At 43.2% G+C, this 15159-nt stretch overlaps 1 protein-coding gene across 2 annotated transcripts in view; it reads left to right on the top strand.

Moving 5' to 3' along the window:
- LOC140204762 (receptor-type tyrosine-protein phosphatase H-like) overlaps positions 1-15159 on the top strand; it is a 113423-nt gene that overhangs the window by 69176 nt on the left and 29088 nt on the right. For both annotated transcript variants that reach the window (XM_072271525.1, XM_072271524.1), the window contains 5 exons: positions 264-357; positions 5960-6013; positions 9424-9505; positions 10910-11000; positions 14521-14597. In XM_072271525.1, coding sequence (XP_072127626.1) covers positions 264-357; positions 5960-6013; positions 9424-9505; positions 10910-11000; positions 14521-14597 — 398 coding nt within the window. The remainder of the gene's footprint in view (positions 1-263; positions 358-5959; positions 6014-9423; positions 9506-10909; positions 11001-14520; positions 14598-15159) is intronic.

Genomic DNA, 15159 nt, shown 5'->3' with positions numbered 1-15159 from the left:
GAGTCTCAGTACATCCTCTCCGTGCAATGGGTGGGTTTTCTCTGGGTGCTCCCGTTTCCCCCCAGAGTCCAAAGATGTACTGGTTAGTAGGTTAATAAACCATTGTAAAGTGTCCCATGATTAGGTTAGGGTTAAATCAGGGTTTTCGGGGGTTGCTGGGCAGCGCAGCTCAAAGAGCCTTTTCCATGTTGTAACCCTAATAAATAGTCAGATAGATAGCTAACTAACTAACCAACCAACCATGCACTTTTTGTACTTTATAGCCATTATCATTGGAGCGATCGTGGGCTCCCTGCTGGGTCTGATCCTAATTGGCGTATTACTGTTCTTCATCTTCTACAGAGCCAGGCGTCAGAGGTAAGAGAGCTTGCGTGAAGAATGGTAATGATTATGTATGATGGGAATTCTAAAGAAACTGACAGTGCCCAGTCTGTCTCGCCACTGATAGCATCATTACCAGACAGATTAATAAGTGCACTGTGGCACTGTACCCTGCCTTCGCTGTGTGCCGTTGGTAATGCATTTTTCACCTTGGCCCCAGAGGAACACTGTTCCATTTGGTTATGTTTATGTATTTTGGGCAGATGGGGTTCATCAGCTGAGGTTGGCATCTCATTTAGGAGAAGGAAAACTCTGATTACAAACCTCCACTGCTTTGCGGCTAAACCCACCTATGGAGAGGGCTTCATAAATGAACCCCGAGGAAAAATCCAGAGATGGTGTCCTTAACTCAGTCTTACACTGAGTTAAATGCTGGCTGGTAACTCTTGCGATGCCGCTGGTGCCAAACTAGATCAGTCGCTGCTGTTCTTTTGGACTCATCAGCTGCGTGGAGAGGGGGAGCCTGGTGCATGGGCAACAGCTTGCTCTCCGTATCGTGCTGCCCTGCCTGCATACTAGATGCATAGTCATAGTCATAGTCATACTTTATTGATCCCAGGGGGAAATTGGTTTTCGTTACAGTTGCACCATAAATAATAAATAGTAATAGAACCATAAATAGTTAAATAGTAATATGTAAATTATGCCAGGAAATTATGAAAGAAGTCCAGGACCAGCCTATTGGCTCAGGGTGTCTGACTCTCCAAGGGAGGAGTTGTAAAGTTTGATGGCCACAGGCAGGAATGACTTCCTATGACGCTCTGTGCTGCATCTCGGAGGAATGAGTCTCTGGCTGAATGTACTCCTGTGCCCACCCAGTACATCATGTAGTGGATGGGAAACATTGACCAAGATGGCATGCAACTTAGACAGCATCATCTTTTCAGACACCACCGTGAGAGAGTCCAGTTCCATCCCCACAACATCACTGGCCTTACAGATGAGTTTGTTGATTCCGTTGGTGTCTGCTACCCTCAGCCTGCTGACCCAGCACACAGCAGCAAACATGATAGCACTGGCCACCACAGACTCGTAGAAAGCTAGTATACAACTGTCAAGTAGACAGCTAGGATACAACGCCCATGGTCAACACCGATCTCGCTCTATTCGTGTATGGTTGGATGATGATTAAACTTGAATGTTGAAATCAAGTTACTGCGTTCTCCCTACTCAGTCAATTATTCCACTGGGATACATCTTTTATTTACTTAGATTTTATTTAGGGATACAGCACATAACAGGCCCTTCCAGCCCTTCGAGCTGTGCTGCCCCATCAACCCCGACAGCCCCAATTTAGCGCTAAACTAATCGTGGGACAATTTACAATGACTAGTTAACCTACTTACGTCTGAGGAGTGTGGGAGGAAACTGGAACACCTAGAGAAAACCCACGCATTCCACAGGGAGGACGTACAGGCTCCTTACGGGTGATGCCAGGATTGAACTCCAAACCCTGATGTCCTGAGTTGTGACAGCATCGTGCTAAACAGTACACTATCATGGTGCCCATGACCCATGGTGAAACTATTTAAAATACTTCCCTTCCAGTTACTCTTGAGTGAACACAGAACCATAAAACAGAAGCAACACACGCAAAACGCTGGAGGAGCTCAGCAGGTCGGGCAGCATCAGTGGAAAACGACTTTTCAGGCCAAGACTCTTCTTCAGGACTGAGAAGGAAGGGAATGCCAGAATAGAAAGATGTGGGGGAGGGGCAGGGGGCTGGCTGGAAGGTGATGGGTGAAGCCATGTGTGTGGGAAAGGTCAAGGGCTGGAAAAGAAAGGATCTGATAGGAGAGGAGAGTGGACAATAGGTGAAAGGGAAGGTGGAGGGGACCCAGGAGGAAGTAATAGGCAGGCGAGAAGAAGTATAAGTCAGAGTGGGGGATAGAGGGGCCTGTGGTGGGGGGGGGGGGGAAGAGAAATTTGTTCACCAGATGCAGAAATCAATATTCATACCATCAAGTTGGAGGGTACCCGGACGGAATATAAGGTGTTGCTCCTCCACCCTGAGGGTGCCCTCATCTTGGTACAAGAAGAGGCTATGGCCTGACACGTTGGAACAGGAATAAAACGGAACCCTTTATAAATGATAATGTTCCGAGTAATGTAGCAAGGTAATATCCTGATCGTACAGTACGAGAACCTACTTTCTGAAGATCTATCATTAGCAAATGTAAAGTAGGCTTCAGTTTGTATGTGGTTCTTGTGCTTCCTGCACGAGGAAGCTGTGCAGGAAGTTGCTTATAATTCTTTTCTGTTTTTTCCTAAGTGAAGGAGCTTTACTCCAGATCTAGCCCATGACTTTTTCTGCTATCTATGGTCCTCCGTTAGATGGGGTCGACCATGGAGGTTGCATCCTAGCTGTTGAAGTCGATTTACGAACCAGGCCATTACGATATGGAGAGCAAGCTGTTGCCCAGGCAGCAGGCGGCCACTCTCCACACAGCTGATGAATCCGAAGGAACGGCAGAGACTGATACAGCTTGGCACTCTTCGGTGTCTCAGGAGTTGCCAGTCAAGATTGAACTCAACGTAGGACTGCCTAGGGGCTCCAACTCTGGATTTTTCCTCAGGGTTTACTCCCAGCCTTCCCCATGAATGGGTATAGCCACAAGGCAGCAGACAGTTGAGATCAGAGTTTTCTTCCTCTTGGATCAAGGATTCCCAACCTAGGGTCCAGAGACCCCACAGTTAATGGCAGGGGTCCACGGCATAACAAAGGTTGGGAACTCCAGTCCCAGATGAGCTGCAAGCTTATCCCCACCTACGACAACCTTAAGAAACTTTTTCTCTGGTACAAGTGAGCTTTATGTTAACCACTCTGTCGTTGATGGGGATTTACTCAGTGGCTATATATTCTTTTTCCAGTTTAGAGTTCAAGTTTATTGTCATTCCTCACTCAGATATATACAGCTAAATGAAACAATGTGCCTCTGGAACCAGGGTGCAAAGCACCTTATTTCACATACAAAAAATTTCTGTAGATGTACAAGTTGACATAAAATGCATATAAGTTTATTCTAAATCTAACCCCAAGTGATAAGATGATGCAAAGAGATTTCATATTTTTAAGCTGTTGTGTGAATGAAGTCACTGGAGAGAAGTTCTGGTAGGTATGAAGTTGTCTCGTTATTCGACAAAATATCATGGGGCGGGGAGATATATGTATATATAATAGAGAGAAAGCGAGAGAGAGGAGAGAGAGAGAGATGGAGGGGGAGGGAGAGGGAGAGATTATCTGTCTGGTCTGTATTTTAAATTTAATCTTCAATGCATATTCAAATCCGAAGGCGAATGGCTGACGTCAGTTAAAGTAATTTATTACATGTGTTAACCCCAAAAATCGCTCTAACAAACCAATCAGTTAATGATGCCAGGTCTGGAGATGGGGAGTCATAGGAGCTCTCAGTGGAAGGTATTAATGGCGAGACTGTGATCTGATGGCACACCATTCACATCATTCAGCAATCCTCCTATTTTAGAAGTGCACCAAATATTTTTCACTCACCTAAATTTTGGCTCAGCAACACCTTAATTTTAAGTTTTAGTTCTGTTTCCTCATTCTTTTTTTAAACTCTCCACCTTCTTATATTAATTCTGTATGACCTGTATTACGTGGATCATTTTTGTTTGATAAAGTTCCTGTTAAATTCGTTAAGACATTTTAATAAATTAAACTTTAACATATTGAAGTGCTTTTGTGCAGTGGCATTTACATCCTCTGTGATGAAATGCTTTAAGAAGTGGGTCATGAAGCATATCTTGTGTCAAGATGAGACCACCCTCAGAGTGGAGGAGCAACACCTTATATTCCACCTGGGTAGCCTCCAACCTGATGGCATGAATATCAATTTCTCCTTCCAGTAAAAAACTCCCCCCTTCCTCTATTCCCCACTCTGACCTTTCACCTCTTCTCACCTTACTATCTCTTCACCTTGGCTCCCCTCCTCCTCCCCTTTCACCATGGTCCACTCTCCTCTCTTATCAGATTCTTTCTTCTCCAGCCCTTGACCTTTCCCATCCACCTGGCTCCATCTATCAACTTCCAGCTAGCCTCCTTCCCCTCCCCCTTGCCTTTTTATTCTGCCATCTTTCCCCTTCCCTCTTTGTCCCCATGAAGGGTCTCAGCCCGAAACCTCAACTGTTTACTCATTTCCATTGATGCTGCCTGACCTGCTGAGTTCCTCCAGCATTTTGAGTGTGTGTGTGTTGCTCTGGATTAACAGCCTCTGCAGAATTTGCCGTGTTTCTGATTTGCATATCAACTCCATCCTGAGAAGTGAATTGGATCCATTCCAAGTTTCCCACTGTCACAACAAGTCAATAGCGGATGCCATTTCAATTGCTCTTCATTCATCTCTGGATCATCTGGACAGTAAAGATGCACAACCTATAGAATAACTTTCATAGATTCTGCAACTCACATTCTCAATATAATTTATTACTTATCTTATTATTTCTGTGATTTATCTTCTTTTTCAGATTGGTTGTTTGTCAGTCTTTGTTATGAATAGATTTCCGTAACTTCTATTGTATTTCTTTATTTTCCTATAAATACCTTCAAGAAAATGAATCTCAATATAGCGCATAGTGACATACACTCAGTGGCCACTTTATTAGGTACAGATATTACCTAGGAAAGCGACCGCTGAGTACATTTCTGTCTGTTCCTGGCCTTCTGCTGCTGTAACCCATCCACTTCAAGGTTCGACATGTTGTGCATTCAGAGATGCTCTTTTGCATACCACTGTTGTAATTTGTGATTATTTGATTTACTGTCGCATTCCCTCAGCTAGAACCAGTCTGACCATTCTCCTCTGACCTCCCCCACTAACAAGGCGTTTTCACCCACAGAACTGCCACTCACTGAATGATTTTTGTTTTTACACACCGTGCGTGAAAATCTCAGGAGATCAGTAGTTTCTGAGATACTTAAACCGCCCCGCCTGGCACCGATAATCATTGCACAATTAAAATCACTTAGAAATCATATTTCTTCCCCATTCTGATGTTTGGCCTGAACAACAACTGAACCTCTTGACCACATCTGCAAGCTTTTATGCATTGAGTTGCTGCCACATGATTGGCTGATTAGATATTTGCATTAATGAGCAGGTTTACAGGTAGAGCTAATACAGTATGTATTGCAAGGCTAGATTTATGCATTACAATGCCATGCATATATTTCAACTAATGCAGAAACTGGCATTGCATTTCCTGCAACTGCTGTCTTCTTTTTTAAATCAAGAGGAACTAGTGTTACAGGCATGAAGGGATACAGGGAGAAAGCAGGACACTGGGGTTGAGAGGAATAATAGATCAGCCATGATGAAATGGCAGAGTAGACTTGATGGGCCAAAAGGCCCAATTCTGCTCCTATATCTTATGGTCTTATAATGCGGTGAAAAGGGTGAAACAATTCTTGCTAGTCTTGATATTTGCATTATATTGCAGGTGTACAGTTGTACCAAATAACATGGCCAATGAGTGAATATGTACTTTGACAATAAATTTATTGTGATCTTTAAAGTTATAGAGATTGATATTAGTTACTTTTTTTTAAATAAAATTCCAGGAAGAAGCCTGATCCAGGATCTTCATCAATGGGCGTCCTTTTCCCAGAATACAAGTAGGTGGAACTTTTCTCTCATTGTTTCGATTACATCTCATCTTCCCCTTGAAAGCTGGCAGGTTGCAGCGTGAAACTGCAGCTGATATCCCTAAACCTGTGCAGGCTGCAATCTAAGTTGCCACAGCCTCTTTCTCCTAGAAGCAATAATTGCAGAGTCCTCTGGCTTATAAGCATCCGCACCTCACACACAGATAATAAATCCACGTGCACATGGCGTCAACCAGCAGTATAAGTCCCCAGTGATATTCCGTCTCTGCTGTTCCATATGTGAAGAGGGATGGATGGAACAACCAACAATGGAAAGCTTCAGGCTGCAGGATCTTAACCAAAGATTTATAGTCCCACTCATGGGCTGTTTCAGTATTCTCTCCCCACCCCAGTCCCATGTTTGCCAATATCAAAAGAAGTATGTTTCCTCAGCAGAAAGTCTTTGGTTTCTGTCCTGGTGTTGCCACCATGAAATTCATTGGTCTACTGAAGACTTAGAGAATGCGGCATTGGTACAACAGCCTAAGTGTGCCTTACCGCTGTAAGGTATTGAGTGTGTACCCTCCCTCAAAACAGATCTACCCACAAAGACTAATTTGGAGTATTGTGTGCAGTTTTGGTCACTTAAGGTGTAAGCAAGGTTGAAATTGTGCAAGGAAAATTTACAAGATGTTGCTGGGTCTGGGAGGACCAGAGTTATCAAGAAAGATTGAATAGGTTAGGACTGTACTCTTAGGAACATAGAATTCTGAGAGGAGATTTGATTGAGGTATTCAAAATTATGAGGGTTGTGGAGAGGGAAAACGCAAGCAGGTTTTTTCACTGAGGATAGGTGAGACTACAACTAGAGGTCATGGGTTAAGTATGAAAGGTGAGAGGTTTAGGGGGAACATGAGGAGAAACTTCTTCACTCAGAGGGTCGTGAGAGTGTGGAACGAGCTGCCAGCACAAGCCATGAATGTGGGCTCGATTTCAACATTTAAGAGAAGTTTGGATAGGTACATGGATGGTAGGGGTATAGAAGGCTATGGTCCCAGTTGCAGGTCAATGGGAATAGGCAATTTAAACGGTTTCAGCATGGGCTAAATGGGCCAAAGGGCCTGTTTCTGTGCTGTACTTCTCTATGACTCTATTAGTCTAAGCAAACTGGATTGATTATGCAATAATGAGCTCAACGATTATGTGCACACTGTAGGCATATATACTGTATATGTAATGGGAACTTTTTCTCTATTTTGTTCGTTTTAGTTTATTGAACTTGCATGGGTGTGTCAGTGTTCATACAAGTGATAATCTAATTTTCCATCAAAGGGAATTCAAATTTTTGTGTTTGTAGTTAACTGAACCATATTTACTGTAGTTATGTCTATTTATTGGAAGTAGCCTTTTTATCGTTACTCCCCATGCATTGTCAAGGTATGTTACTGTTGGTTTGTGTTCTCAGTGACAGCTAACTCATTAAGGCTGATTTATATTTGTGTGTCAAATCGACGCCATAGGTACAGCGTAGCCATGAACCCTATGCCGTGCCTACACGGATCCCTACGCCATAGCTTGACGCGCACCTCTCCCAAAATGTAACTACGCGTTGCGGCAACGCAGACCGCAACAACTGTGATTGGTCCACTTGGTAGCATCGCATTTCCTCCTATGCTGCAATAGCTTCCCATTGGGCGACTGAAGGGCAGAGAAAGAACTCTGGCTGCAATGCTTTCCATAAAGCTTTACGGACCTCCGAAATTATGGAGGACGCATTTCGCTTTTACCAAAAAAGACACTCGCTTTAAACTTGTTTACTCCCAGAAAGACTACCATGACCATGAAGCCTTGCGTGGGCAGGTGTGTGAGCATGTGTGCCGTGCGTAAATTGCAGAGCGACGCAGACACACTAACGCACAAGTATAAATGCTCACAACAGCATAGCCCACTTGAGTAGGCTACGGCGTAAGCTGGTACGCACAAGTATAAATCAGCCTTTAGGATGGCATGGTAGCATAGTGGTCAGCACAACGCTTTACAGTACAGGCAAGCCGGTTCGATTCCCGCTGCTGCCTATAAGGAGTTTTTACCTATGGGTTTCCTCAGAGGCTTCGGTCTCCTCCCACAGTACAGTAAGTTAATTGGTCATTGTAATTTAGATTAAATCGGGGGGATCGCTGGGCAGCACGGCTCGAAGGGCTGGAAGGGCCTATTCTGTGCTTTATCTCAATAAGTAAATAAATTATCAGCCTATGCTAAGAGTGTTATATTGGTTGAATAAATCATCACAGCAAGCCACCACAAGAAAGTGCTGGTGTAGCCCAGCAGGCCAAGCAACATCAACAGAGGCGAAAGGATGGTCCTTGTTTCAGGTTGAGACCCTGCATGTCCAATTTCAGCCCAACACATCGACCATCCCATTCTCTCTATAGACTGCTTGACCCACTGACTCTTCTCTGCTCTAGATCCCAGCATCTCAATTCTCTTGTGTCTCACCAAGAGCCATGATACAATGAGCTTTCTGGCTTTCTGTTTTGTTGATTAAGGGATAAGTCCCCACAGGACAGTTCTTCCGCTGTTTGAAATAATGCCAAGGTTACTTTGATGCCGCCAAAGAGAGAATGTACGGCCTTGCTTTAATGTCTCATCTAAAAGACGGCCCTTCTGACACCTGGCAATTACTTGATTTATTGAAATCCAATGTGGAGTAAGCCTTTCTGACCCTTTGAGCCGCTGCACCCAGCAACCCCCCAATTTAATCCAAGCCTAATAAGCAGGATCATTTACAATGACCAATTAACCTACCAACCGGTAATCAGAATCAAAATCAGAAGGAGGTACAGGAGTCTGAAGGCACATGCTCAACGATTCAGGAACAGCTTCTTCCCTTCTGCCATATGATTTCTGAATGAACATTGAACCCGTGAACATAACCTCACTACTTTTTAAAATAATTTCTGTTTTTGCACTACTTATCTGAATTTAACTATTTAATATACAATTTATATATTTAATTTAATATATATATTTAATTACTTGCTGTAATTAATTTTTTTCTATATTTATCATGTATTGCATTGTACTGCTGCCGCAAAGTCAACACATTTCAGGACATGTGCTGGTGATATTAAACCTGATTCTGATTTAACTGGTACATCTTTGGACTGTGGGAAGAAACCGGAGCACCCGGAGGAAACCCACGTGGCCACGGGGAGAACGTACACACTGCTTACAGGCAGTGGCGGGAATTGAACCTGGGTTGCTGGAACTGTAAAGCAATGTGCTAGCCACTACACTACCACGCTGCCCACTAGAGGATTAGCCCAGATTTCGGTGCGAGGTTTTCAACGCGCACCTGAGTCAGCAGCAAGAAATCACCAGCTGAGGTAGAGTTAACATTTGAAGTAAGTAAACCTACATCCTTATACTTTGTTCATTAGGCCCATTCCACTGAGTGACTACGAGAGGTACTTCCAGAAGAAGCATGCGGACACAGATATTGGATTTGCTGAGGAGTATCAGGTGTGTATGTTTGTTCAAATGTTCACTCTGAGCGCCTGAGCAAAGAAGGCATGACTGCGCCTCTCCTTTCTTAGAAGTTGGCGCAGATACAGAATGTCATCTAAAACTTTGACAAACTTTTATAGGTGTACAGTGAAGAGTATTGTAACTGTTTGCATCACAACCTAGTATGGAAACACCAATGGCCAAGAACAGAAAAATGCCTATAAAGCGTGGTGCATAGGCTTTATATCACAAGCAAGCCCTCCCCATCATTTGAGCACATCTACAAGGACTGCTGCCAGAAGAAGTAGCATCCATCATCAAGGAACCCCCACCATCCAGGCCATGCTCTCTTCTTGCTGCTGCAATCTGGAAGAAGGTACAGGAGCCTCAGGTCCCACCCCTATCAGATTCAGGAACAGTTATTACCCCTCAACCATCAGACTCCTGAACCAGCATGAATAACTTCACTCACCTCAATTGATTCCACAACACAGGAGTCCTATGGACTCACTTTCAAGGACTTTACAACTCATGTCCTCAGTATTATTTATACTTATTTAAAAATTTGCACAGTTTGTCTTCTTTTGCACATTGGCTATTTGTCAGTCTTTATATGTAGTTTTTCATTGATTCTATTGAAGTTCTACTGCAAATGCTGCAAGAAAATGAATCATAAGAGAGCATATGGTGACATATACAACTTTGAAAATAAATTTACTTTGAACTTTGAGAACTTACAGAGAATATGCAGTGTGCTGTTAAAAATAATGTCATGGCATAAACCAATAAACATAGTTTTGGTCACAGATCCTGCCCTGGGCCCATTGTGAAGAAAGCACAACAGGGTCTCTACTTCCTCAGGAGAATGCGTAGACTTGGAATGTCATCAAAAACTTGGCAAACTTCTAGAAACATATGGTGGAAAGTGTATTGACCAGCTGCATTACGGCCTCGTAGGAGAACACCAATACTTTTGAGCAGAAAATCCTACAAGAGATAGTGGATTCAGCCCAATACATCATGGGTAAAGCCCTCCCAACCACGGAGTACATCTACCTGAAACATTGTCGTAAAAGAGCAGCATCCATCATCAAAGATCCTCACCACCCAGGCCGTGCTGTTTCCTCGCTGCTGCTATTAGGTCCTTGATGCTGGATGCTGCTTTCTTGTGGCAGCACTCCTTGTAGATGTGTTTAATGCTGGGGAGGGCTTTTCCTGTGGTGGACTGGGCAGTAACCAATACTTTTCATAGGCTTTTCTGTACATAGGCATTGGTGTTTCCACACTATTGCATTGTGCCAAGGCACGTACAGTGCCACTGTAGCTATGGTACTGTGCAGCAGAGTGTATATTATGCAGTCCAATAGGTTTGAGTTCTCCTGACACGGCTGACAAACAATCCTCTTCAATTCATTGCAGAGTCTGGCAAACATCGGCACAGAACAGTCAAAGGAAGCTTCCCAACTCCCAGAGAACAGAACAAAGAATCGATACACTAACATTTTTCCTTGTAAGTACTCAGCTTGGCATTTACTAGGTAACTATGAAGACATTGGCAATGGTCTTTACTGCCTGTGTACCCACTTCTCCTTATCTCTCCCGATAGTGTTGCCCATGGATTACAAATGACCTATACCACAGAAGGAGGCGATTCGGCCCATTTATTGCATACTGATACCTATACTCCATTCAACCTCCTCCCATCTTCACCATGTAGATCTATTCTCTTCTCCCTTGTCCATACTCCCCTTAAATGCACCTATATTATTCACCTCAGCCACTCCATGTGGAAGCAAGTTCCTAGTACTCGTTAGGAAAATACCTTACCTCCGAACTCTTTGAGTCTGTTTTGATCTCCTTGGTGATTATTTGACTGGCATATACTTGCATGTTGGAGATGTGCAGATGTTAATCGATCTGTGCCCTTTGCCTAAGATGTTCATGCATGGTTGAATGACAAGGGGTGTTGGGAAACAGTTTAAACATTAGGGCTAGGACTTTGATTGCAACTTGACCTGCAGTGAGTGGTAACAATTTGACACTTTCCTTAGCAAATATTAGTTTCATACTTCTTGACAATAAAGGAGGCAGTTAACCCACTGAGTTCATAACAACTCACAGAGCAATCCCCTCATAGTTTTCCCCCACTTTCCCCTCAACGGGTCCCAGCGTCTGCCATTCACCCACACACTATAGGTATTATACAGTGGCCAATTAACCCAGTAACCCACATATCTTTGGGATTTTTAATTTTGAATTTATTTTTATTTAGAGATACAGCACAGAATAGGCAATTCTGACCCTTTGAGCCACACTGTCCATTAACAACCCTCAGTTTAATACTAACCTAATCACAGGACAATTTATTGTTGTTCTTTTATATACCTCATAGCGCATCGCATAGCAACCTTTGCCATTCCTTTAGCATTTTTGTCTTGTTTTTTCACAAGGCTGAGTTGCTAGCTCGATGCTCAACCCAGCACAGATGGAAAGCATGCAAGGAGCCGGCCAGGTTTGAACCCGGGAACACTTGCCTCAAAATCTGGTGCAGATGACACTATACCACCAGCCAGCTTGCAGGACAACTTATAATGACCAATTAACCTACTAACTGGTGCGTCTTTGGATTGTGGGAGGAAACTAGAGCACTCGGAGTGTAATGAGCTGGGTTGATCAGACCCGAAAGACGCAAACCAATCCGAGTGTCCAGGAGATGTGGCAATAAGCATACAAGCTCAACAAAGTAACCTGAGCCTAATTTATTATCATAAAACAGAAAGCACAAATAAACCACACTCAATACTATGTAGTAAGTTACAAAGATTTCCACAAAGATTTCAGGGCTCATGATTCTTAGTCACCTCTCGATTGTTGCCGTCATCAGGGGATTTGATTGTCGCTGTTGTCGGAGGAACCCTGTATTCCAACTAGTGAAACCACCCCAGGTCTGGGTCCTAGGCACTGACCGATCGCGATTCTTCGGTCTAGATGAGGTCCCAAAAACTGAGCGAAAGGTGCCTCAATAAACAGGGGTTCAATCCACAAGCATAGCGAGACACACAGAGCCAGGCAAACTATTTGATGTTTTGTTCTCATGCCACTAACCCAGCATGGTTTCTTTCATTCAAACAACTCATGTTCATCAACAGACATCCTGATGTCACTGTGCCTGAGGCCAAGGAAGACTCCAGCTGCTATCAGCAAACAGTTAACAAACTTGCACAGACACCTTACACACTGCGAGCTCCCAAAGAGTTAAAGTGTGATTTGGAGCAGTTCAGAACTTCATCCAATATTTTACAAAAATGTAATACACCACAATACACAGAGAAAACCCATGCATTCCATGCGGAGAAGGTACAAACTCCTTACAGAGGATGCCGGGATTACCCTCCAAACTCCGATGCCCGAGCTGCAATAGCATTGCTTTAACTGCCACATTGCTGTGTGATGTGGGAGAAAACCAGAGGACCTGGTAGAAACCAGTTTGTTCACAAACAGAATGTGAACATTCCACGCAGACAGCACTGGAGGTCAGGTTTTGAACCCACAATGCTGGAGCCATTAGACAACCACTTTACTGGCTATGCTCTTGTGCTATCCATAGTTGATACAAAATAAGCTTAGATCTGAAATTTATAGATGTGTACCATCGATGGCAAGACCAGCACTTACTGTCCATTTTAATTTTTCACAAACTGAATGAGTTGCTGAGTCAGTTTCTGAGATCAGTAAAGCTTGAACCAATTCTGTGAGGCGAAAACACTAGATCAGAAAGGCAAATTTCCTTCCTTGAAGCACCATTGTAAGCCAGGTGGGCTTTTAAAACAATGCAATAATTTCATGGTCACATTATTGCTTTTTCATTTATTCCCAATCCATGCTCTGAAATAGTGAAATAATTCTCTAGTGAGACTGCACCTGGAGGGGAGTGACCATTCCTGTGGAAGAATCTGTAGGCCTACCTGGGAGGTCACCTTAGATTCACCAGAAGTAAGTCCTGAACTCCTCTAGAGATTAAACTTTTAAAAAAAGCTGGCTTTATAGTGTTATTTAAATGAAGATTTTAAAAATTAACAGCAAACATTGACAAACGTCTATAGTTGTGTGGTGGAGAGTGTATTGACTGGCTGCATCACAGCCTGGTATGGAATCACCAATGCCTTTGAGTGGAAAATCCTACAAAAGGTAGTGGATTCGGCCCAGTACATCATGGGTAAAGCCCTCCCAACCATTGAGCACATCTACATTAAACGCTGTCGTAGGAAAGCGGCATCCATCATCAGAGATCCCCACACCCAGGCCACGCTTTTTTCTCGCTGCTGCCTTCAGGTAGAAGGTACAAGAGCCTCAGGACTCAAAGCACAAGGTTCAAGAACAGTTACTACCCACAACCATTAGGTTCTTGAACAAAAGAGATAACTACACTCACTTGCCCACCTATTGAGATAGTCCCACAACCAATGATCTCACTTTAAGGACTCTTTATCACATTACCTTATGTTCTCATTATTTATTGCTATTTATTTATATTTGCATTTGCACAGTTTGTTGTCTTCTGCACTCTGGTTGATCTTTCATTGATCGTATTACAGTTGCTATTTTATAGATTGGTTGAGTATGCCCACAGGAAAATGAATCTCAGGGTTGTATATGGTGACACATATGTACTTTGATAGTAAAATTTACTTTGAACTTTGAGCAAACAGATCAAAGTAGACAGTGAGAAACATTCTTCTCTGGTGTTCAAGCTCTCGCTTCTGTTTGGATGGTAGTTGGGTAAAAATGTTACTGTACCACACCAAAGATTTTAAGTGACATAAGGAGAAGGTGGGTAAATGAACAGGTGTAAGGGACCAAATGTTCTACTACTGTTTGTCAGTACCAATGTATCTGTCAAAGGTGTTACCATCAGGAGGTTACAAAGGACAGTTCATCACTTGTTGATGCATAAAATGGCTTCTTATTCCATTGAGGAGACTGCATTTACTGTGTGTTGCTCATTCCAATGACATGGTTTTCTCTTTCAGACGATGCCGCCAGGGTTAAACTTAGCCAGCAGCCCGATAGCAGCTCTTCCAATTACATCAATGCAAGTTACATGCCTGTGAGTTTTGCACACTTGTATCTATAATTATGGACCCCACCCCACCACCACCACCCAAAACATTCAAAACAAATGATTCTGAGAAACTGTGAGTATCTCTATCAGCACTCCAAACTGTGAATTGAAAGAACTGAGGAGACAAGGTTTCAACCCGTTCAGCTCCCTTGTTCTTGAAAGATTATCTAAGTCTGGGATTACTTCCTTATTTTGATGATAATCCAAAAATCTTGATTACCTTGATAATTATCTCAGATAATCCCAAAATCTGAGATGCAAAGAGACTTGGGAGTCCTTGGGTAGAACGCCCTAAAGGTTAACTTGCAGGTTGAGTCAGTGGTGACAAAGGCAAAAGCAATGTTAGCATTCATTTCCAGAGGGCTAGAATATAAGAGCAGGGATGTGATGCTGAGGCTTTATACGGCACTGCTGAGGCCTCACCTTAAGTATTGTGAACAGTTTTGGGCTCCTTATCTAAGAAAAGATGTGCTAGCATTGGAGAGGGCTCAGAGAAGGTTCACAAGGATGATTCTGGTAATGAAAGGGTTATCATATGTGGAACATT

The sequence above is a fragment of the Mobula birostris genome, chromosome 11 (assembly GCF_030028105.1).
Source record: "Mobula birostris isolate sMobBir1 chromosome 11, sMobBir1.hap1, whole genome shotgun sequence".
Lineage (NCBI taxonomy): Eukaryota > Metazoa > Chordata > Chondrichthyes > Myliobatiformes > Myliobatidae > Mobula > Mobula birostris.
The sequence above is the reverse complement of the archived record's forward strand: the minus strand, read 5'-3'. Positions and strand labels throughout refer to the sequence as shown.